The 26,358-nt window shown below is 36.1% G+C and overlaps 3 protein-coding genes across 5 annotated transcripts in view; 1 reads left to right on the top strand and 2 right to left on the bottom strand.

Moving 5' to 3' along the window:
- Positions 1 to 250: 250 nt before the first annotated feature.
- Positions 251 to 787, bottom strand: LOC131053798 (uncharacterized). The gene has a single exon (XM_057988446.2). It carries the CDS (start codon positions 785 to 787, stop codon positions 251 to 253), a length of 537 nt encoding a protein of 178 aa, XP_057844429.2.
- A 281-nt stretch (positions 788 to 1,068) lies between these two features.
- Positions 1,069 to 3,646, bottom strand: LOC131858903 (uncharacterized). The gene is made up of 5 exons (XM_059212382.1): positions 2,969 to 3,646; positions 2,649 to 2,818; positions 2,321 to 2,501; positions 1,199 to 2,035; positions 1,069 to 1,092 (listed from the first exon to the last, which is right to left on the bottom strand). The coding sequence occupies exons 1-5, from the start codon at positions 3,644 to 3,646 to the stop codon at positions 1,069 to 1,071; spliced, it is 1,890 nt and encodes a 629-aa protein (XP_059068365.1).
- A 2,723-nt stretch (positions 3,647 to 6,369) lies between these two features.
- The window catches only part of LOC131053795 (transcription factor CAULIFLOWER), a 65,992-nt gene continuing 46,003 nt past the window's right edge, over positions 6,370 to 26,358 (top strand). For all 3 annotated transcript variants that reach the window (XM_057988439.2, XM_057988438.2, XM_057988437.2), the window contains exons 1-2: positions 6,370 to 6,489; positions 6,604 to 6,812. The gene's annotated coding sequence lies outside the window, so the exon portion shown is untranslated. The remainder of the gene's footprint in view (positions 6,490 to 6,603; positions 6,813 to 26,358) is intronic.

Below are 26,358 nucleotides of genomic sequence, written 5' to 3'. Positions count from 1 at the left end.
CCCCCTATAGCCATATAAGGAAGTGAAAAACCACACAAAGCAAGGAGATGGGAGAGGATAGTCGAATAAAGGGAAGCTCAATCCAAAAGTAGAAACCACAAAAAACTCTCTATTTAATGAGGAGATTCTCCCAGTAAATGTCAACCTCAAAGATATTGCCCCAAAGACCAACACCTTCCCTATAGGCACTTACGAAAGAACAACCACACCAAGTATAGGGAATGAAGGAGGTTTCTAAATGGAAGGTCTGCTAAGAAAGAAGCTTCATGTAAGAAACAGGAATATCCGAAGGAGAAACTTCTATATAATCAACACCCTCAACAATAGCCTTGTTTGCTAGAAAATCCGCAAAGACATTGATCTCTCTGAAACAGTGAGAAATAGAGAAAGTGGAAAAACCTCTTAATTTTAGAAGAATGTGATCTAAAAAATACTGCAAGTGCCAAGAGAGACACTTTTTGCTAATAACCGCCTGAAAGACCAGCATTGAGTCACCTTCAATAACAATATCTTTAATGTTTAATGAAAGAGCGAGATCAATTCCAAAGGATAAAGCCTGGAACTTAGCCACAATATTAGTGCCTTGACCAATATATTTTCCCACTGCTTTGATGATCTTTGAAGAATGATAAAAAATAATTACACCAACACTAGATCTCCCTGGATTACCCTTAGAAGCCCCGTCAAACTGAAGTTTGAATGAAGGAAAAGGAGGAGGACTCCATTTAGCCATCTTGCGCTTAAAAAGCGAAGAGAGTCCATCTGATATAGCCCCATGAGAAGGCATCCGATGAAGAGAATACCATCTCCAAGTGACCCAATTATCCCAATGAGAAAAAGACCTGAGGTGATCTAAATTTTTATGAATGAAAGAAAGTGCCACTTCACTAATGGAGGCTTGGATTTTACCAATTACGTCTGTAAAGGTAGCAAATTTATGTTTGAAGATTCTAGAATTCCTTTCAAGCAAGAGATTCCAAACCACCAGAGATGGGGCGACAACCTAAAGAGATGAGTAGAACGAAGTGGGAAACAACAAGGGCCAGGTCATGAATTGTGAGAGTAGATTCAAACAAAGAGCAGAAGACCATCCTAGCATATCAAACAACCAATACCAACATTCAAAAGCAAAAGGACATAACAGGAAAAGGTGATCCACCAATTCCATACAATGACCACAAAAACCACAAGGAAATACTGCTGTAATCCCAAGCCTATCCAATCGCATCCTAGTAAGGACTTTATCTTGGACTGTCAGCCAAGCAAACACCCCTGCCTTTGGAAGACAAGCAGGATGCCAAAAAAGTTTAGTAGGCCAACAAGAGGGTAAAGAGGGCTGAACCAAAGAATTATACCCATCTTTTACTGAATAGGAGCTTGCAACACTCTTAACCCAGACCAAAGAGTCCTCCTTATTATGGAAAACTAGAGGTCTTATATGAAGCTCTTCCACAAAAGCTAAAATAAGATCGTTATCAATAGACAAGGGAGGGATATCCTTCCATTTAGCCACTAAACATGGACTTGAGGAGATAATGTTAAAATAATCTACAATAAGAGGCCCCCAAAGATCCGATAAAATATCAGGGAAAGGGGACCAGTCACGAATAGCTGAAAGAGCAGGATGCCCATTCCAAACTTCATCCCAGAACCGGGCCTTTTTCCCACTATGGACAACCCAAGATAAATGTGGTAAGACAACCTTCCTACGAGAAACCAAAAAATTCCAGAACACAGAGCCCTTCGGAAGAGATGTTGCAGTAAAAATCCTTTCTCTGGATGCTCCCCTTAAATACTTGGCGAGCATGACAGAAGCCCATTTGCTAAGAGGGTCTGCATATAACTTCCAAATCAATTTTGCCCCCAATGCTTTATTTTGAATGACTAAGGCATGGATACCCGCACCCCCCAACTCTTTGGGATGACAAATTTTATCCCAAGCAAGAAGAGGGATCTTCTTTCTACCTCCTAAGTTATCATTCCAAAGGAAGGTCCTAAGGGAAACCTTAATGTCCTTAATGACTTGAGAGGGAGCCTGCAGGATAGACATCAAATATGTAGGAATGACATTCAAAACTGATTTGATTAAAAGGATCTTACCAGCCATTGTAAGCCACTTATGGTTCCAGGAGGAAATCCTGGAGGTTATCGAATGAACAACTTTATCCCAAAAGGAAGCCTTTTCCAACCCCAAAAAGAAAGGAATGCCCAAGTACATACATAGAAAAGCCCCAACTTGAAAAATCCAAAAGCAGGCAAGTTTGTCCCTAACAAGAGGGGAGACATTCACGAAAAAGACCTTGGACTTCTAATTATTAACTTTTTGTCCAGAAAAAGCAGCATAATCAGAGATAATTTTCTTAATAACTCGAGCTTCCCTTAGAGAGGCCACCCCAAACAAAAGCATGTCATCAGCAAACAAGCAATGAGATTGTGAAGAACGGAGGCCATCCACTCTGATGCCTAACCATAGACTAGATGACGTAGCATTAGAGATGGCCCTGCTTAATGCTTCCGCCAAAAGAATAAACAAAAAAGGAGACAAGGGATCTCCTTGCCTAATTCCCCGGGAGGAAGTAAAGAACCCTAAGGGAGAACCATTAATCAAAACTAAAAAGCGGGCAAAGGATATACATGAAAACACCCACTTGACCCAGCAACGCGAAAACCCTAAACGATACAAAACCACCACAAGGGACTGCCAATTAACACAATCATAAGCTTTAAGCATGTCTAGTTTAAGAATCATGGTTGGGACCTTTTGCTGAGATATGGAGTGCATAATTTCATGAGCTACAATGGCACCTTCAGATGTCTCCTGACCAGGCACAATTCTACCTTGCTCCAAGGAAATTATCCAAGGAAGGAGCCTAGAAAGCCTAACCGAAATTGCCTTTGTAAAATTTTTATATAAGGTGGTACACAAGGCAATCAGTTAAAAGTCTGAAAAAGAGGTAGGGTTATCCACTTTCGGAATAACAACAATAAGAGTGGTGTTAAGTTCTCTCAATATCAACCTATTTCTTCTAGATTCCTCCAAGGCTAACAACACATCGTTTCCTATAAAGTCCCAACATCTCTGAAAGAATAAAGCCGTAAATCCATCTGGACCCGGTGCCTTTTCTGGATGAATGGAAAAGACTATCTCTTTCAATTCAGCCAACGAAAAGGGGGCCATAAGCATCTTATTATCCTCTTGAGATACTAAAAGGGGGATCGAGTTCACAAACTCATTATCTACCACCACTGGCTTCGCTGTAAGAAGAGACTTAAATAACCTAACAGCTTCGGCAACAATATCATCCTCATCCATCAGATTATTGCCATTAGAGTCAATAATACAAGAGATTCGATTGCGAAGTCTCTTGAGCTTAGAAGAGGAGTGAAATAATTTAGTATTTCTATCACCTTCGGAAAGCCAAAGGTCCCTAGACTTCTGCCTCCAATAAGATTCTTCCCTAGCCAAGGTCTCACTCAACTGGAGATTCAACAACTTAAGCTTATCATACAATAAGGAGGACATACCTGAAGCAACAATGCTCTTATTAAGATGCTCAATTTCTTCCTGAATTCTGGCCTTTTCTCCAAAAATATTCTTAAAATGCATCACATTCCAATCCTTAATCCTTAACTTTAAAAAGCCCATTTTCTTAACAAGCCGAAACATCCAAGACCCAGGAAAAAGTGGAGCTAAATTCCACCATTGTTTTAATGAAGGTAAAAATGATTGGTCCCTAAACCACATTGGCTCAAACTTAAAAGGTAACTTTCTAGGAGCCCTATCATCAAAAATAGTAAACTGAATAGGGAAATGATCAGAGCTAGTAAAGGGGAGAATTGAGGACACAAACAAAATCATGTCTCGAGTTGAACCAATTATCCGAAACCAAAAAGCGATCCAGCCTTTCTGAAATTTGACAAAAGTCTCTTCACATGTTGGTCCATGTAAATGACCCATTAAGAGGTTTACAATCAACCAAATTCAAAGAGTGAATAAAGTTGCAAAAGTCTGACATATAATGCTTATTAGGGATGATTCCCCCAACCTTTTCATCCAAACTAGTAATTGCATTAAAATCTCCCCCCAAAATTAGAAAAACATTACGCAAAGGAGCAGCAAGAGAAACCAAAAAAATCCAAAGATTTATTTTTTCTAGAACCCCAGATGGACCATAGACATTAAATAACCAGAATTTTAAATTTGACAGCCTACTCTTAACTAGGCCAAGCATCCAATTGGATGAGGAAGCAATTAATGAGAAATGCACACTAGAATCTTTCCAAAGGACTGCCAGCCCACCTGAAGCACCAGAGGAGGGAGATGAACAAAAATTCCATACTTTCCAAGAAGAAAATAACCTATCAGCCGATGATAAATTTAACTTAGTTTCTTGTACCAACACCATATCACACTTCATTAAGTCCAATTGTGACTTCATCAAGCGTCGTTCGTTAGGGGCATTTAAGCCCCTAACATTCCAGGATATAATCCTCATTGGGCGTGAGGGGAAGCAACAACTCCCCTTGAAACATCCAAAGAAACTGGAGAAACCATATCTGTCGAAAAAACCTTATGCAGACTTCGTTTAGAAGCTAAGGCTCTTGTGAGAGGTGGACTAAAGGGTTTTTTTTATCTTTTCTTTCTGGAAGTCTCCAAAGAAGAAAGAATAGTTGTTTGAATTCCCACATCAATCTCTAATTTAGTTTTAGTATGCTTGGGCTTGCGGCCCCTTTTCCCTGGAGTAAACAAGGGTGAGGTAGGGGAAAGAGGGGTTTGAACCAAAGGAAGCCCGTTAGTGACCAAAGGAGAATCCATGGGTGCCTTATCTTGAATGGAACCTACCCTAACCTCCTCCCTATCTGGGACAGTGGGAACCAGAGATGGCCCAAGCACTGAAGCCACCAAAGCCTTATCCATGTTGAGTAGCTCAAAAGAGTTATTAGTGGGAAAAGCAGCCAAGTCATTCTCCGAACTACCCAGATCAACCGAAATTGAAGAAATTACCTTATTAGCTAAAGGGGAATTAAGAGAGACCTTATTAGCGTGAACAATATCTTGCACCTGGGCAATGAGATGCTCATCTAGAACAACATCAACACCCACGAGTTTTTCACTATTTATCAAAACCTCAAGGATTCGTGGCTCATCCCCTAAGTTATTTCCCATATCAACAACATGCTCTGAAGACATTCCCATGTTTGAAATGTCATTATAATTGTTCAGAGGGGGACCATTCGACAAACCAATCCTCGAGGAAGGAACAAAGCAGTTAGGAACCACTACAGAAACCCTAGAAGTGAAGGTTTTCTTCAAAGGGGAAGGAAGATTAGCAACAACACCACCAAAATGATCTTTATTCCAGGCAAAAATTTCCACATTCTCATCAAAAGAGGATTCAGTACCCCCGAAACCAAATTGAATGGATTTCATATGAAAAAACAAAGGAGAATCCATAGTCACTAAAGAGCAACCAAAATCCCTAGAATCCCTGACTAAGTTTTGACGCCACAAGCCAAAAGGAGACCGAATGTTGCAGAATTTTGGCAAGGAGATTTTAGGGGAAATTAAAACACAAATTTTGACAACCAACACCCCATCCTCAAACACCGAATGGGACAACAGAAATTTACCCAGTGAATCCCCAATTTTTGTTAAAATATCAGATTCAACGAATTCAGATGGTAATAAAGGAAATTTAAACCACATAGGAACCTGTTTTGGGCCAACCCTAGAAGTCGCTAGAAAGGGCTTCCAACTTTCCACAAAAAATTAGGTTTTTCCCAAGCCAAAAAAATGGAACACTCAAAGCCTTATCCCTAGCAGATGCAGAATCGAACACAATAATAAATGAACTTGCAGAGATAACATGGAAGTACAAAGTGCCATACCAGTGTGCATGAAGTTTATAATGGAGTTTTGACAGAGGAATAGAACCACCCCACACCTGGACCACGACTGCCAAAGCCCGAAGATCATGAGCCTTTTTCCCCAAAATAGCATCCGAGGCATCAATCAAAGGAACCGGGAGCGGAGCAGGCTGAGAGGGCAAATCAACATTCGACAATTGACCTCTCGAATCCCTTGAAATTGGCTGCGAATTCGCAGAGACACTCGCCAGGCCAAGCCGAGCCTTATTACCATAAACCCTAGCATTCCGTTTCTGATTGCCCTTTTGCCAGTTCCCCTTATTTCGCAAATTACGATCCTGATTTTGATGCCGACGAAAAAACCCTTTGAAATATGCAGAAGTAGGAAAATCATGTTGGGATGTTTTGTCCTCTGTTAAGCGACCAGGCGAAACCATAACATCAACCCATTTGCCACCATGAAAGACCCATTGCGAGACATGTCCTGCCTGAAAGCCGAAGGGATCTTTGAAGGGAAGCTGATCAGCCACCGCCTCATCTCCCCAACGCCTGTTCAACTGCATGGTGAACACTAGTCCTGCTCGCTTGCTCCCGAAAACTCACTCGCTCGCTCGCTCCAACGTATATATTAATAATGTATTACGTGTACAATTTAATAAAAATGGCATAATTTACTTATTCACTGGTTGAAAAAATAATACTAACATGATCATGAACATGAACATGTGATATCAGTACCACGGGCTCTTTTCCCCGCATGGAGGACATTGAAAAGCCCTAGACATGTCAAATCTGTTTGGGCATGAAAGCAGGCGCTTTATATGGTCATAAACCATTACTCTCTTAATCTGTGGGCTGGTTAAAAATCGCTGCTTCTGCGCAAAACGCCCGGTGTCCAAGAGCGGGATAAGCATTTACATACCACTCGTATTTTCATTTTACAGGTACGCCATTATAATCCCGACACTGTTAAACTTTATCTGGCTTTTCCATTTTTAGACTACCCATATACCGTAATTTCAAAAATTTCTTACTGCGAGCTCTGTCCAGGTGTATTTATAGAATGCCCAGAATACATGCATGCAGTTATTAAAAATAATAAGCGTTATTAGTATTGTAAGATAAAATTAATAGCTATCTTGAAATTTGACACCCAGATCCGTTTTCAAGACTATTGTTTGACACAATCAGATTTCATTCAATCTCTCTCTGTGATTCTGGAAGGGGAAAACCAGTGGGCGTATAACCTATGTTCTAAGCGTATAACCTATATTCTAACATTATCTTGATAAGTTTGATATCTGTACATATTGATAATGGACTGTAAGAAGTATTAGCATAATATGTTAAGAGACTGACTGTAGAATGTCAAGCCTAAGGATTTTATATCTCTACAAACTATACTGCCCCATCAAACTCCATTGATGACTTCAAATGAAAGGATGTACAGAGGGATTAGAAGGAACTATGAGAACAGAGATGAAGATATGGTCCACCCATTCTGTTCTGGTTTTCAAGCAAATCTGTTTAGACTTTCTAATGTTAACTTTACATTCTATTCCAATAAATATGGTGGGGAGTGGAATAAAGAAAAATTAATTTACATGGATCATGGAGTATGATTTAAAATGTTGATGTTGAAAAAATTACAGTCTTCAAATTCATAAATCTATTTACAGTGTTGTCATAGATTGTGCAATTTTATGCTGTTAAAATAAGAACTCGTAACCAACTAAATAACAATACTTTGCCTCCCAGAAACCTAGTATAATGAGATGGTGAAATGGATAAGATGGATCATAGACTATGTAGATTCTTAACCATTCTCTTCTTTAGATTAGTATGAGAAGAGAGATGAAGATATGTGGGCCTATCCATTCTGTTACTGATTTTCAAGCAAATCTGCTTGGACCTTCTATTGTTAACTCTTCTCTGTTCTAATGTTAACTCTACTCCAATGAATATTCAGAGTGGAATAGAGAAAAAGTAGTGTATATGGATGATGGATCATGGAGTATAATCTAAAATGTTGATGTTAGAAAAAAATACAGCCAAAATCCAGAAATCTATGTACAGTGTTGTCATGGACTGTGGAATTTTATGCTATTAAAATGAGACCTCCTAACTAACTAAATAACAATACTTTGTCTCCTAGAAACCTAGTGTCATGAGATGGTGGAATGGATAAGATGGATCATGGAATATGTATATTCTCAACCATTCTCTTGTCTAGAGATTAGTGTGAGAAGAGAGATGTGGCCCACCCATTCTGTTACTGGTTTTCAAGCAAATCTGTTTGGACTTTCTAATGTTAACTGTACTCTAATAAATATTCCAAGGAGTGGAATAGTGAAAAAATAGTGTAAATGGATGATGGATGATGGAGTATGATCTAACACGTTGATGTTAAAAAAAATTACAGCCAAAATTCAGAAATTGATGTACAGTGTTGTCATGGACTATGGAATTTCATGCTGTTAAAATGAGAGCTCGTAACCAACTAAATAACAATACTTTGCCACCTAGAAACCTAACGTCATGAGATGGTGAAATGGACAATATGGATTATGGAGTATGTATATTGTCAACTATTCTTTTCTCTAGCATTATCTCATTTTGATGATGGGTCATTGAAATATGATCATTAAGACCAAAGATAAAAAAGTTAGAATCATATATACATAACTCTCATTTTGCTGAAACATTAAATTGTTTAATAGTCAGAGTAAAAATGTTTTAAAATAATAAAAAATATTGAATATAATAAAAATATCAAAACAATTTTTTTAAAAAAAAATTTCTCAAAAAAACATTATAATAAAAAAAAAAAATTCAGTTTCCAAATAATATCCAAAGCTACCATTTAAATTGTCTAAATTATAAATTATATTATTTGCAATATCTTATTGATTTTGTCTCTCAAAAGAGATCAGAATAGAAAATAGAAAATATTAAATAATCATATTTTTCAAAATAATGTCAAAAAGTACCGTTTAAAATATCCAAACTATTCCTTATTTTCATGGACCATTATCTGTCCATGAAAAAAAATGGGATTCTTGACTCCTAGTTTCTAAGATCAAATGAGGAATTTGGTTCTTAGTAAACCATTTTACTCTCTGAACAACTCAATAGAGTGGAATATTTTTATTTTCTGTTATGAGTGGAATATTTTTATTTTCTGTTATCATTATATTAGTGATTTTATTAGTAGTAAATAAGGAATAATTTTTTTGCTTTACAGTTGTTTAGCACGTATAATGTGTTTAAAAGAAGTGGAAAATATGAGTGAAGTAATTTTACATTCGATGTCCCGTATAAACCAAGGGTTAATAGAAAGATTATCTCAAATGCATTTATCATAATGGTGTAGGTATCATATTTTAGAGCTGAGTAGATCTTTTAGTCTTTTTTCTTAATGTAAGGTGATTTTATCTCATAATAATGTGTATAAAAGAGGTGAAAAATATGATCGAATTAATTTTGCATTCAATGTTGAATATAGAAAATCAAGAGTTACTAGAAAGATTAGTTCACATACATTATTTCCCACCTTCTCATAATGATAAGTGTAGGTCTCATATTTTAGAGTTTGAGTTTTTTTATTATATCTTTGAGTCTTATTTTTCTACGATATAGGTTGATTTTATCTCCTATGCTATTTTGATAGGGGATGTAATGTAGATCGTTATATTGCTTCTATTTTTCTCTGGTTAACTTTTAAATCATGTGATCCTAATATTACATGTGTAAAATATGCACAAATATGCTAGAAAAATTGTTTACCTTATCCAATTTCTTTTGGCTTAGTGATGTCTCTTCCAACATAATAGAAAATGCTACGTTAGTATGTCTTGAAACTTGTGGTAGACTTTCAATGGAAATGCTATTTGAATCCGTGAAGGCATCAATTGTATCTATGTTAAACATAAAGAAGGCTCTCATACCATTTGCGTGGACGTTTTGAGTGGTTTATCCAAAAAATTATATGATTGTGTTGTTTATTACCTATGTCCACCTACTTTCATATGGCTTGACAATGTTATATGTTTTGTAAAAAATTTATTCATGGACCATAATGTAGACCAAAAGTATGAGGAAATTGTCAAGTTTATTTGACACAATGTTCTTAGTAGGTTGCAATAGACCCACAAAATCTGAGAATAACTTGATGGTGTCTTCTACATGGAACTTTTCTTGAAGTTATTAAAAATATCATTTCTAAGAACTTATGAACCATAACATACACATTGTTGTGACCATGCCTAGTTTAGGAAAGACTTGAAATGTAATCTATTAAGATGAATTTCATATATTTGTCAGGATCAATAGATGTGCATGCATGCCTTGCATATATATTTGGTTGACTTCACAATTTCACATTTTTTGTGTGAGACTTGATACAAAAACATCACGAATTATTTTTCGATAGTAAAAGTACCTTTATAGAACAAAAACTACCTTTTTTTGCCCTAAAATGACTTGGCACCTAATTATTGGAGGCCTCCCAAGCAACCTTTTGATTCTCTATAAGCAAAAAAGAATGTGCACCGTATGAGTTTGTACATAATATTCAAGGATCTGTCACTTGTTTGTTAATATCTATTACAAATTGGATAATTCAAGAAAATTAACTTGTAGTTGGGGCTAGAATGATATCTCATTCCCACAAGAATCAAGGACCATAATAAGAGGTACAATTGGAGTTCAAATAAACAAAAAACTATTAATTCTATTTTAGATGTTTATGTCGAATTATTGAAACTATAAGAATTGTCTTTCAAGATAAGTATTCTATAAATTCCCTTAGTTCAAAAAAATTTAGTGGTTTGTGGTCCATATCAATAGTAGTCTCCTTAACCAAGATATAATGCTTCAACTTCTTTAAATATACATGAAAAGTAGTGTAGATTGCTTTGACAAATGTTGGGTTGATTCTTGTACTGAGCAAATATGGTGCCAAATGCATACCCTGAGGAATATATAGATCTTGATCTCAACATACCATTTAAGATCTAGCAAAACAAGGATTAATGGTAGGTAGGGCCCTAGCTTTAGTTTTTACAAATACTTGTTGTCGTGTGTATGTGAGTCCCATAGTCTTTTTTCTTTATAACCTTTATTTTTTATTATCGATAAATATTTAATATATATCTAGACTAAGAAATATTACATAAAAGAGTTCCATTACATTCCATATAGAAATACCACAAAAATTTCATAAAACGAGTCTCTTATTAGTGACCACATCCATAGATCTTCAAGAAATTCTCACAAAATTCTACTTACTATCAAACTATCCAACTATCCAGAGTCCTTAACCACCTAAAGCCATAAAATATTATCCAAACCCTAAATAGAAAGAAATGCATATCAAAAAGATCTATCCTAGATTGGTCTATCTTGCTACATATCAAACATAAAACAAAGAAATTATTGGTCTTGAACTTGTGCTTTTGCCTTCCTGCGAGTGAGCCAGTAATCCTCCTTCCCGAAAAACAATCTGCTTAGTATCTCTCTTGTTTTCCTCTATACCCATAGCTTGCAGCACCTGGTCCCTTCTTCTCAAGTAATCCTCAATATAATTCCATACCCTCTGTGCCTACTCATGCTGTGTTTTCCTGTCCATATCTGTTCCCCACAAAAAGAATGGTCGGAGTGGTGGAATAAACTCAACAGAATGCACCCATTTGCCACTAGTAGTCACAAAATCTTTTCTTGGCCTGGCCATGCCACTACCGCTCTTGTTTGTGTTGCATACAAATGCAGAGCCAAATCGAAAAGTTCTTAAACCACCTTGCCTCTGTGTGCATTATTATTGTCTACCACTTCATAACTACTCACACACGAGAGCATCCTCTTTTATTGTCTACCACTTCATAACTACTCACAAACGAGAGCATCCTCTTTTATTGTCTACCACTTCATAACTACTCACACACGAGAGCATCCTCTTTTAGCACGGGAATATCCTCCTTAATTTGCCAAGAGGCATTCGACATACCTTCTGTGGATTCAATTGACAAAGGCCTTGATACGATGGCCCTGAGGTTGAGGTCATCAATTTCAATTAAAAAACACATCAGTACATCATATCGTCCTCTCACCTCAATGTTCACTTCCACATGGGAGCCACTAAGTTCCTTCTACAAACCTCCCTCATCTTCCACCCACTTCAACCACCTCGATGCCACACAAGTCCTCCCACCAATCCTCCCTCTGGTCATCACAAAAGGCACGAGGCTAGTTTAAGAGTAAGTTTGTCTCTCTATTTCCTTCTCTTGAAATACGAGAGACCTTGAAATTTTGAAAAGAGATTAACCTTTGATTAATAAGTTTAACCTTTGATTAATAAGTTTAATGAACTTATTCATCTTTCAATTATGGGCTTCTCCCTTCGAAATTACACCCACACTAATATGATAATCACTTTCCAAATGCAACCTTAATATTGTAAGTCTATATGCTAGGTTGATAATGAGCAGCGCTACTTGTACTTCTTCATTATTAGTTCCTTCTAGAAATTTCTTCGCACCCAACGCTATCACGTTACCAAATTCATTTCTTGCAATACATCCTACTATCGAAGGGCTTGGGTTTTCTTTCAAGACTACACCAGAATTAACCTTTATCCATCCCGCATTCAGCCTTTGCTATTTCACTATATCCCTGGAAGTCTTCGAAGGATCAACCCTTTTTAGCCCATGAACGTGCCTCTTTATAACCTTTGTTTGTTGAATTAAATGTCATGCAATTCGAGAGAATTCATACATGGAATTACACTAAAAACTAAATATTCCCAATAAATTCCTAAGTTATGTGAGAGTATATGAACTATTAAATGGCTTAAATCTTTTCCATGTTAAAATCTATACATAACCTTTTCCAGTAGTATAGTTGAGGTATTGGGTAAGAGAATAATAGTATGTCCCACTTGTGGTCCAAAAAGGAAATTGTGAAATAGGTTAAAAAGAAACATGTGGACATCAATCTAAGGGGATGGTTATATCTAAGGGGGTTTAGACTCAATCACCTTTGGAACTTTTTCTATTTACATAAATCTCCTAAAAAATCTTTGTCTGTCATTTTGGAGAGAGATTATTGGAATTTACAAGGGAAGGGAGTGCTTAAGTCTAATTCTCCCCTAGATTGAAGCCTCTTGCATAACACTTATGTGACAACTTTTACTCTTCAGGCTGCATGGAAGAATTTTATTGGACTAAACTTGTTATTTTCAATTGTGTTTTTTGGGTCAAACAAATTCATAAAATGAAAATTGCCTTACCTTCCCAACAAGACTTCTAATAAATGCTATTTACTATATTTTATTAAATAATATAAGGTAAGTGTAGATATGGGGACAAAGGGGGTAAAAAATGAACACTTCTTCTTTGAAATTTAATAAAAATAAAGTTGGACACATAATTTAAGATGTGTACACAAAAGATCTAGAGATGTAAGTAAAGAAATAATTGTAGTACACTTAATTGTAGCACATACAAAAATGTTTCTATTTTATTTTTCAAATATAACATGTCATTTGATGTGTGTCCCCTTTTTTTTGGATTGTTAAGTATTTTTAAATCGATTGATGGAAAGATGTCTAAGTAGTACTCGAGTTGTATATTTTGAAGTGGATGCATCTTAAGATATCACCTAGTGTACATGTTGATAACTTCCATGAAAATATAGAAATAAAATAATATTATTTTTTTATTTTTATTTTTAATTTGGATGAATTATTATTATTATTATTTTTAATTTGGATGAACCAAACACAAAATGTAAAAAAAATTACTTGAAGAAGATGAAGAAATTAATAAAACTAAATCAAACTAACTATTTTAATTATTAAAAATAGAGATACAAAATATGGTTAGAAAGATAAAAAGTATATCAACATTTTGGTGGTGGTTTTGTCAAATTTCATTGTAAAGAAAGTAAAACTAAAAATAATGAACTTCAAAACCATACTTAATATGTAAAACATGCTTTTGGGAACCATTATGGATATCCTACCCATACCTATTCCAAGCCCCATAGATAGAAATGAGAAATTTAAATTGTGATGCACGTATGTTATAATGCATTTACTTTATTTATATTTTAAAAATATTATATAAAGTGTGTAAAATGCCCATATATTAGAACATTCAATGTACATAATACATACATGTTATGGCCGAGGCTTAAATTCCATGTTTGAGCCATAGCATGAGCACATTATGTAGACATAGCATGTAGGCTTTGTCTTATTGAGCCATATCGAAGTTGTAATGCGAGTGTGTTATAAAATTCTTGTGTCATGTTTACCAAAAAATAAACTTGTTTTCTTTAATTTATCTTAAAATAAGTATTGGTCATTGTTTTTTTGCGGGGGGGGGGGGGGGGGGGGGACTTAACTTGGTGCATCTAACCTCTATTTGTTTCTATTTTAATCAAAAGAAGTTCATTACAATGATAATGACTTGTATTTAAGCATTGAGAACAACAAAATTCTCAAAATATACATGATTGTTTATATGTATGTCCTTGTTTTTTTAAAAGATTATCTCAATTTGAATATATACACAATTAATAATGCATACCAAAAATATGTCAAAATTAGAATTACTGTTAATTTAAAAATTAATTAAAAAACTAATTGAGCTTCGAATTTATATTGGAAAAATAATTAAAACATTTTATTTGTAATTCAAGTTGTGCTATTGAAAAATGCTTCTCATGATAGAAATAATCAGAGTTTAATAAACTTTATGGAAAAATAACTAAATATGATAGAAATTATTTTAAAATTTTAAAATTATTTTATCAATAGAATATATATATATATATATATATATATATAAAATTATACAGATCATTGATTCACATATTTTGATTGTTTGCTCAATATAATTTATAAAATATGATGAATCCTGAGAAATGTCAATTCTAGCACACTTTTCAGATACACTCGTAAGTTGAAACCCTACTACATATTACGTCAAAGGAGAACTTTTCCATGTTTATGTAGAAATTATGCCAACACTCTGTCAAAATGAACTTTTGAAAATGTTCATTAAAGTGGGAGTTTTGAAAGAGTGTATGAACATCCAACCGAGTGTATGAAAGTGGGTTTTATCAGATGTTATAATTGCAATTGCCCGTGCATGCGAAATGTGGAAGCGATAGACATGGCACCTTAGTTGTTTAACAGAATACTTGAAGTGTTGCAGAATATACAAGTTTTAAGCGTCCCATGTGAAGAAGTGGTGTAGCATCAGCCAAGGAAGCTTAGATTTTGGGGGCTGCATAGGCAGATGTATAGAAGAAAGTATATGTATAGGGAGAGAGGGTTGTCTGCTGTGAGTTAGAGAGAGGCCAAAAGAAGGCCATAATGTAAAATTTGTGTTTACAGATTTGTTACAATTTGATGTTGAGTTAAAATAGAGAGTGTATGTTTGTTTGCCTATAAAGAGATCATTGGTCATTTTATTCTCTTTACGATCTCTATCTCATTCTTATGGTAGATTACGGAGCATGATCTAAAACGTTGATGCAAAAACATTCACACAATCAATTTCATAAGTAGCACACATATAGTCTCATGGATTGTGGAATTCTACTTGCATTAACCATCAAAATGCTTATTCCTTAGATTTTTAAGTCGTCTCTTATACATTAACTTGATGAAACACTGAAAATATCTTCAATTAAGAACAATCTTTATGAAAAGTTTACCCCTTGAATATTATAGTTTAGGAGATCATCAATTTGCAAAATCAACTAAATTTATCTAACAATCATATTATTTATCTATCAATTATTTATGTCTAGACTAGCCATGTTGCATCCTTTGTTTGCGTGAGTATAATCTAAGTGGGATTATTAATAATTAAGCATCCACAAAACGACTTTTTTTTTGTTAGTGACATTCTATATTCTAATTTAATAAAATGACAAGTAGATAGAAAGAATACTTCCATTGGATAACCTTGTAGGAATTTACAATGTAAAATTTATGGTTAGAAGTGGAGGTAGAATTGGAGGATAGTACAAATGTTGAGAGTGTAACAAAATTCTATAAGAAAGGGGAAATAGAGGTTGAAAGATGGAAAAGGAAGTCCAAATGAACTCTACAAATATATAAAAGGAAAAAGAAGCAATAGAACAAGAAAATGTGATGATGCAAAACAGGATGAGAGGTTGTGATGTCATACCAAAGAAGTTCAGATTTGGGGAATGTGAAGCCCAACGGTCACATGACCATTCGCCTTCTCCCAATTGTTCATTTCATAGCTGAATACGATTGTATAAATGGTTGTGTGCAACCCATGTATGATGTATTATTGGATTACGATTAATAGATGATTTCCCTACTTTCTCATGGATGTAGCCAATTAGGGTGAACCACGTAAATAGTTGTGTTATGTGTTCATTTTTTGTTTGTTTTTTGTTTTAGTTTAATCTTTTATATGTTTTCTCTACTCATTTAAATTACAAATTGGTATCAGAGTTGTAGTCGGATTGAGCAGAGATGGAAGTGTTGGAATCAATGAACACTGAGAGGGGGGGTGAATCAATGTTCTACAATTTACAAGCTTATTAAACTGATTCTTAAACCACCGAATGCATAAGAATGAAAGTAAAGTGCAGAAACTTAAATCAAGCAACCACAAAACCATAACACCAAGATTTTTATGTGGAAACCCGGAAAGGGAAAAACCATGGTGGGATTTGAACCCACAATATTATTATACTATGGCCAGGAGTATGATAATATTACATAAAGGGGAATGCACTTGCATTCGGGCACTGCTCAAATACAAAAGAGGGCTACAACCCAGAGGAAGGCTCAGTGCCTTACAAATGATTACAATAATGAATAAATTGAAGAATAGCATCTGCATAAGCCAAATAGCAGTTCTGGTTAAGCTCAATTAGTCACTAGTACATTTGGAGCAGTTTTCCAACGAGCTATGGGATTTCTTTTGTTTTGTTGGATTAATTTGTTTTTTTTCCAAAATTACCCCGTGTTTGTCAAAATTCTGACATGTTAAAATTTCACATTGGAATTCGGACAAAAAACTGAAGAACAATTCCGATCGGCTATGGGATTTCTTTTGCTTTGTCGGATTAATTTTTTTTTTAAAGTATACCCCCTATTCGTCAAAATTTGGGCATGTTGAAATTTCACATCGACATCCTAATGAACACGGATTTTACCTGTTGATCGGCATATGTTGGTCCGATGATTTTCACAACCTCTTGATTTCTTCTTACTCATCAGGATAACATAAGTCGATGACCTCCCTTCCTACTGATCAGTGCGAGCTATCCCACTAGTCTCATCGGGCATCAAGATAGCTTAAAATATGTTCAGGCAATGGGCATAAATTCCCCGATATCTTTTCCCTCGGTGTAGCTCCTCCCGATACATTATGTCTCCTCAGCATAAGCTTTGACCCTTTATCCTCATAACCTTTACCAATGTGTTTTACTTTTGCCAGTGTCCAGTAGGATAAGTCTTACCGATAGCGTCATCGGCTATCAACAATACAAGATTTCTCCATTCTCGCTAGTGTGCGTTCTGTCGATAGACTTCATTGGTGTATTCTATCTCGATGACATGCTTCTACTTGTGTGCTACCATCGGGTTGACTTTTTCCAATAGTTCAGATTTCATATTTGACATCGAAATTCCATCGGCATATGTTGGTTCGATGATTTTCACAGCCTCTTGATTTCTTCTTACTCATCGGGATAACATAAGCTGATGACCTCTCTTCCTGCTGATCGGTGCGAGTTATCCCACTAGTCTCATTGGCATCGAGATAGCTTAAAATATGTTCAGGCGATGGGCATAATTTCCTTGATGTCTTTTCCCTCGGTGTAGCTCCTCCCGATACATTATGTCTCCTCAGCATAAGCTTTGACCCTTTATCGCCATAACCTTTGCCAATGCGTTTTACTTTTGCCAGTGTCCAACAGGATAAGTCTTACCGATAGCATCATCGGTTATCGGCAATACAATATTTCTCCATTACCGCTAGTGTGCATTATGCCGATGGACTTCATCGGTGTATTCTATCCTGATCACATGCTTCTACTTGGGTGTTACCATCGGGTTGACTTTTATCGATAGTTCGGATTTCATATTTGACATCGGAATTCTGACGAACACGAGCTATTTAAAAAACAAGAAGTAATTACGCGTCGTCATTATACGCAGGCTTAGGGTGCAAAACTGGGAGGAAGCGGGCACAATTGCTGCAAATAGATGCTCGACAACAATTGTACAAGAGGTTGGTCCTTTCGTTCTTGTCATCAAGATTTTTTGGCAGGTTCCTTTGCTTTCCTTGCATTCTCTTGTTCACTTTATTTCCAGTTGTAACCGATTTTAATTCCTGGTAAATGGCCCCATAGAATAGTAGGGCCTTTGCTTTCAATTTGAATGAATCATAATTTAATTTCAGTTTGAATGAACTGGAATTTAATTTGAATGAAATGGCCCTACAATTCTATGGCCTTTGCTTTTTGGGTTGGATAAATCTTTTAAGTTTACTTTTAGTTTTTGCATTTGTCCAAAAAACTTTCATAAAAAGACGTTCCTAATGCCTCCCTTTATAATAGTAGGGGCATGAGATTGTATTATGTCTGTATTCCTATAGCAAGCACAAATTGCATGAGATTGTATTTTGTCTGTATACCTATAGCAAGAACAGATGGCCATATCCCTTGCCCAGATGACGAACTATCCAGATCATCTGTATTCCTATAGCAAGAACAGGAGCAGTAAGAAGGGGGGGACCCTGAGCAGAGGGCAGAGAAGTGGGGAGCCAGAGCATATAGATGGGTAGCCTCTGCAGCTTCTTCCCCAATCGTCCCCTCCCTGTGTAGGGACGGAAAAGTCAGGTGATTTGGAGCTGCCCCTACTGGGGTATCCGCTTTGGAAAAATATGGATCCTCAACCTCCTTAACCTCTCCATTCTACGACTGCCAGTTATAAAGATAATTCGCTTCATAGCTTCTAGAGGGGTCAATAATTCTCTACGACTGTAAACCCTTCCAACCCTCAAAATAGCCCTTTCTATGGAAGCAAATTTTCTATGATTATTTAGGATTCTACGGGCAGTTGGTTGTACAATTTTCCCCACTGAAAGGGTCTCTTCATTTTCTCCAATTAGCAGATAAAATTCCTCATCCTGGGATGGCTCTTTATATGGTGTTCGCCAATCCTTAAATCCATGTACCAATTCAATATTTATGTCAGCAAGAGTTTCCCGCTTTTTATTGGATGTCCGTTGTTCCACACTTCTAGAATATTCATCAATATCAAAGGCCTTTAACACATTGGGATATTTTTTGACATGTTCAACTGCCATTTGTTGTGTTTCCTCATCCATATCATCTATATCCAGTCCTGCATCTTCACAGTATACATCCTCAGCCATTTTCTTGTCTAGTTCATATGACTCTGGATGAATTCTAGTATCATCCAATGGATCCATAACATGGTTCCCGGAAGTTGCTTGCCCGGTCCCTCTAACCCTTAAAAAACCAGCAACATTTATAAAGACAAGTCACTTCATAGCTTCTAGAGGGGTCAACAATTCTCTACGGTTGTAAACCCTTACAACCCTCAAAATAGCCCTTTCTATGGAAGCAACTTTTCTACGATTATTTAGGATTCTACGAGCAATTGCTTGAACAATTTTCCCCACTGAAAGGGTCTCTTCATTTTCTCCAGTTAGCAGATAAAATTCCTCATCCTGGGATGGCTCTTTATATGGTGTTCGCCAATCCTTAAATCCATGTACCAATTCAATCTTTATGTCAGCAAGAGTTTCCCGCTTTTTATTGGATGTCTGTTGTTCCACACTTCTAGCATATTCATCAATATCAAGGGCCTTTAACACATGGGGATATTTTTTGACACGTTCAACTGCCATTTGTTGTGTTTCCTCATCCATATCATCTATATCATGTCCTGCATCTTCACAATATACATCCTCAGCCATTTTCTTGGCTAGTTCATATGACTCTGGATGAATTCTAGTATCATCCAATGCATCCATAGCATGGTTCCCAGAAGTTGTTTGCCCAGTTCCTCTAACCCTTAAAAAATCAGTAGCATTTATAAAGACAAGTCGCTTCATAGCTTCTAAAGGGGTCAACAATTCTCTGCGACTGTAAACCCTTCCAGCCCTCAAAATAGCCCTTTGTATGGAAGTAGCTTTTCTAGGTCCAAGGCTAGCTACAAATTGCATATTTTATTTGTTAGTTGCATATTTTGTTATGGGTTAATAGAAATCTGGGTAATGTATAGAACTTTAAAAGAATTGATGGAGTAACTGTAACAGCTCCATCAATTCAGTAACTTTATAGAACTTCGTGTATAGAATTGATGGAAACACTCCATCAATTCAGTAACTTTATAGTAACTTTATAGTGGAATTCATAGATTTCATTTCCTTTTCTTACTACATGATGGGCTCGACCCTCATAGGAGCCATATTTGTCCCCACATATAGCACTCATGTTCATGTATTAAGCAAACTCTATAATTGATGCATATTTAACTGTTTTATCCTTCAAGTCTTTCATTAATGAACTTCAACAACAATGATCAAATAAACCATTCTTCTCAAGTTGAATGGAACCTGTTATACCAATGCATCTATGTTTTCCTACCCTCATGGATCAAGACTTGACATCAGCTTAATAATCTTCTTTATGTCATAGAATTCCTCCGAAGTGCCTTTGGCATGCTTTAGATGTGTCAATATTAACTAGATTGAATATATTTTTAAAGTCTCTTAACACATTCCATGACAAGAAAATGACTCATTTCGATTAAGGATTACTTTCCTAAACCATTCCTTCATATTCGATAATCTCTTCCCACACCCACACCATAATTCATATCCACGTTAGTTGTAACGAGTGTTTTAAACCAACAATGAATGAATCATAGGATAGAAGAAAACTTGTTATACACAAGTATAAGCATTTCAATCACTAATTATTAAACATCCATCATGATTAAACATCACATATCATAAGCATTTTTAACAATCACTAGGGTTGTACATAATATTCAATCATATCATAGGATATAAATTATCAATAATTATAAAGAAAGAGAAAGCCAACTATATAAGCTCAACAAGCCACCATACAAAAATTATATTTTATAGAAAATAAAATAAACTATATGTTGACATAACATATATATAAACTATGTATTTCAAATTTCGATCGCACGTGTGCAGGAGCACGACATAGCATACTGCACCGAGACACTAACTGAATAGTTGCACCGAGAACCACTACATACAACCCCTGATTGGAGAGTTGTGAGACTTCACCAGATGAGTGTTGCAAGGCCATTGAGTCGAGGAGGAAGTCTAGGAACCATTTGGCAGGAGGAAAGCTAGAGTGAGAGGTGAGGGCACTCAGAAACAGAAAATCAACCAAGGGATAATGGCTGTAAGTGATTTCTCCCCACATTTAAAAATTACATTCAAAACATTCCACAAATCAGTCATAATAACCAATTGTTAAACCTTCCAAAGCCTAACCATAAGTTTTAAATCTTTGAGCTCATATTTGTTACAATATTGTTATTAATTAGCTTTCTATTGTAGGAGAAGTAATTTTTTTGGTATGACATATGCTTTTGATTATCGATAACTAGTATTTATATTATTTAATAAAAAAATGAGTATATTTGAACCAGAGAAAAGTGGTTTCATAAAACCACTAGTCAACCCTACCACCCAAAAAATACTTCTACAAAACCACCTATTCAGACCAGATGCAAAAACCCCCATGACATATAAAAAAAACCCATATCCACACACCCAACAATACAAAATTAGTGTCCATGACACCAGCTCAAATTTTCAGAGTTGGGGACTAAGTCCCAGACACCAAAGACATGAAACAACATTTTATCAAAGCGGGAGCTAGACCAAAAAAACTACAGTCCAAACCAAGCACAACAATTAACCCATAAGTGGCTTGTATGCTGGATCATTGTTGAAGTCAGAGAGGGATGTCATTGCTTGTGCCATCCTCTGTCTTGGTCGCAGCTCCCGACCCACCTCCCCTCTGGCCACCTCGTGCAAAGACCGCAAAATCTCCTCTGTCCTCATCAAATTAGCAAAGGTTTTGAACGCTTCCCACCCACGACAAGCCAAGTCCCTACAATGAGCCTTCAAGCCATCCTCCTGCCATCGAATAAAAGGTAATGGCGCACCTGGTACATCCTATCCTACAGAGGTTCTAATGCCCACACCTAGAATTGCTCGTTCACAGATATCATCCAAATTCAACAGGTAGTTTGAATCAATCAAAGTTCTCAGAGCCCTCTTCACCTTCTCCATCTCTTTCTCAAATTGCAATCCCCAAGCAACAATCAAAGAGTACACTTCCATGTTAGTCCGATATCAATGACTCACATGGACAAATCTTCCCCAAGCAGCATTTTAACTGCTTCATACAGATGATGGTCTTTGAAAAGGAAAAGACCTTTCATCCTCCTATTTGTTATCTTGCCCAAAAATGACACCAATTTTTTGTCAGTCAAGAATCTGAAATTCGCTTCCATTATGCACTGACCAAAACCACCCTACACTTGCAGCTTTGAGCAAGAAAACAAAAGTGACAGCCGCAAAAAAGCCCAAGGCTTTAAATGCTTTATCATCGGTCATTGAAATTAAAGGCTTTAAATGCACCAATTTCTTATTAGTCAAGAATGTGAAATTCACTTCCATTATGCACTGACCAAAACCACCCTACACTTGTAGCTTTGAGAAAGAAAACAAAAGTGACCTCTGCAAAAAATCCCAAGGATTTAAATGCATTAACATCGGTCATCGAAATTAAAGGCTTTAAATGCATTAACACATAAAATATCATTCCTCGCATCTACCAGACTATGTGCACTATCCTTCCGCACGGGCTAACATCGAATACACATTCGTATATTAGAAATAATAATAATAGTATATTAGAAATAATAATAATAGTATATTAAAAATAATAATAATATGCTAGAAATAATAATAGTATATTAGAAATAATAATAATATACTAGAAATAATAATAGTATATTAGAAATAATGGATTAACATTTTGTGGATTAGACTGAGCAGTAGTTTATTGCAACAACTAGAGACAAATCAACTTACACCTTCAACCCAAAGAGGATTTATATAGTCATTATAGCCCCTCACCAACTGTTTTAACCAGATTTCTAATTAGTTGGTTGTTTAGGAGACAAAATGCTACCTTTTCCACCAAAATTGCAAAGTTGCTCATTTTCAGCTTTTGAGAAATTTTGACAACTTTTGTAATTTTCAACCAAATGATCTCCTATCAACCTCAAACTCCTAAAAAATGCTAAATATGACATAAAACCATGAATTACATCAATTTCATCACTTTTGGCCACCTCTGGAGGTGTTGACCAGTGTTGACCTATTCAGGACCTAGTTGGCCTAAACATGACAAAAAATGGCACAATGGCCTTACAACTTTGATCCAATACATGGAATGACCTCAAAACTCCACCTTTTCAGGCCTCAAAATGATGATGAACTTAGAAATCCACATTTTCTCTAAAAACTAATGCCTGAATTGATGAATGATACTAAGAACTTGCATTCTAACTTGAAGTTCACTTAATTGAAACTCCCACCCTTTAGTCATTTCCATGTGCATGTTTATGGTAGTCCAATCTACTAAAAAATACTATCATGATTGCACTTTCATTTCTCATAGAAGGTGATCATATCTCCATGTTGCATTGTCTAATCTCAAACTTATTGTCATGTGCCTCTGTATTTAGAACCTGATTTCTATCACAATCCTTATTCTTCACTCCTCATTACTGGTCTGCAACACTGTATCACCATTGTATTGAGCCTTTGTGCATGCCTTACGACTATTACATCTTTGAGATCTTTTTTTCTTTGATAGACTTGATCTTCTTATCTCTCTATGACTGTACTTTGTCTTTGATTTGCTTTGCGACAAGGCTTTTATGGACTACAATTGGCATTGATGGAATCTTCTTGTATTGTCCTTAAGTTTGGGGCCTTGAAATGGAGTGTATGCCTTATGATGGCACTGTCCACTTTGTGTTCTACAATATTCTCATGTCTCCAACTCAGATGATTATCTTTTATGACTAAATATATCTTTGTAAGTGCTTTCTTTGTTAATCATTATCTCCTTGAGTTGTGTATGCCTAAGATGAAAATATTGTTCTTGATAGTCTTGTTGCTCACTATTTTGTAGAGTATTCCTTATGCACGTGCACTATCACATGTTGCCATTTAAACAAGGTCTAGGACTATACGTAACCCTACAATGTTATCCGTGACTGCATACTGAGTTCTTGGTCTCTATCTGTATAATATCCTCCTTTGATAGTATTTTTAAACAATAATATGACTATCTGTATGACTATTTATGAATGCTTTATGTATTGGCTGCAAGACATTTTTGGCATTTACTATTATTATTCCTTCTGATAAGTCTTCTCATGCATTCTTGTAGCTATTTCATCTTTATCTTCCTGGTAATGAAGTACCTATTGCGCTTAATCCTTTGTAAGTTCACTAATATTAATGTTGCTAATATTAATCCTTTGTAATTGGCAAAAGTCAACTTGATGGTAACACCGACAAGTAGAAGCATGTGACCAGGATAGCTTACATTGTTTAATTCCATCGGCAGAACACACACTAGCAGTAATGGAGAAATCTTGTCTTGCCGATAGTCGATGAGGCTATCGGTACGACTTATCTCGATGGACACTGGCAAAAAGTAAAATGCATTGGCAAAGGTTACGGCGATAAAGGGTCATCGGTGTAGACAAAAGCAGTTAGGATTTTTATTTATTTTTAAATGTTGGGGAAGGTCAGAATTTTGATGAACACCACAAGACAACCGATGATGTTGCCATACCTACGACGACAAAAACATCGCAAGATGCAGCCTCCTCCGTCGTCTTAATTGTCGAAATTCCGACATCTCCTTGAAGATGGTCCATCAACAGAACACACACTAGCGGCAATGGAGAAATTTAGTCTTGTCTATAGTCGATGAGGCTATTGGTAAGCCTTATCCTGATGGAAACTGGCAAAAGTAAAATGCTAAAGGGTCATCGACAAAGGTTACGGCTAGTGGAAATGGAGAAATCTTGTCTTGTCGATAGATGATGAGGCTATCGGCAAGACTTATCCTGATGGACATTGCAAAAGTAAAAGTGCATTGACAAAGGTTACGATGATATATAAAGGGTCATCAGCAGAGGTTACAGTGATAAAAGTTGCAACAAGGTTGGAATTTCGACATCTCCTCGTCAAAAAAATATACCACAGGTGCATAGAATTTTCAGACGTGGTATTGTTTGAATTTCGACATGAATCTCATCATCGGAATCACCGACGAAAAAATAGTGACGAACAAATACGTCAGAATTTTGATGTTTAGTTGTTTGAATTCCGACGAATGATCGTCAAAAAACTACTCCAAATGTACTAGTGAGTCTTCTGCAACTATCGTATCTTCCTACTTTGTTCTACTGCTCTGTCATATACCAGAACACTAAAAACTTTAATTACATTCACCAACCTTCACACATTCTCTTATACAGGATTCTTACACATATCTTGTCTCCCAAAATGCTTAACCAAATTGATCTTATATACTTGCACCACAAAAAAAAATCAATTCTCATGTCGGCTCCCATAAATCGCATAAAACACAACATGACACATATATCAACAAGTCGGCTCAAATTGCCCACAAATTCATATGCAGACCCAAACAAAATGATAAAAAGCTTCGCATAAGTCAGCCCAATCTACTTGAACTCAAAACCAATCATCGAAATCATCCCAAAGATTCTGCATCACACGTTACACCAAATTAGCTCAGTTCTTCCTAGATTATCGGATACCGGACCTTCAATCTTGCTCACAAATTAACACCGGATATTAGGATTACAGAACAATCTGCCTCGAACCTCGAATCATTTGCCTCTATCACCACAACCATAGTTACACAACCAAAATCAAGATATGTACACTGCACTCATATTCTATTGGTTATTGTATTCCACCTTCCAGACTTATACCTCATGACCAATGCAACTTACGGTAAATCAAATCTTCATGTACATGGAATATGATTTTTGAACTGAGTTGCCACCAATGACAAATCCTAAGCATTTCTCATGCATCAATATTCATCGGAACAATGTCTCTTACCAACAATCTCCCCCTTTGGCATTGATGGCAACACTATGAAAAATGAACTATACACTCAAAGCTACAAAACTTCAAAAAAATCTTCAAGACTCAACAAACTCAACAAGCTCCCCTTGAGGATTTGCACCATTTTTCACTTCGCTCTCTCCCTCTTTGACAAACAATACCAAAGATAGGAATCCGCCAAAACTTATATATAGGGAAATATACAATTGCTTAC

The sequence above is a fragment of the Cryptomeria japonica genome, chromosome 10, assembly GCF_030272615.1.
Source record: "Cryptomeria japonica chromosome 10, Sugi_1.0, whole genome shotgun sequence".
Taxonomy (NCBI): domain Eukaryota; kingdom Viridiplantae; phylum Streptophyta; class Pinopsida; order Cupressales; family Cupressaceae; genus Cryptomeria; species Cryptomeria japonica.
Note: the sequence above shows the minus strand (reverse complement) of the source record. Positions and strands in the feature narration are given on the sequence as shown.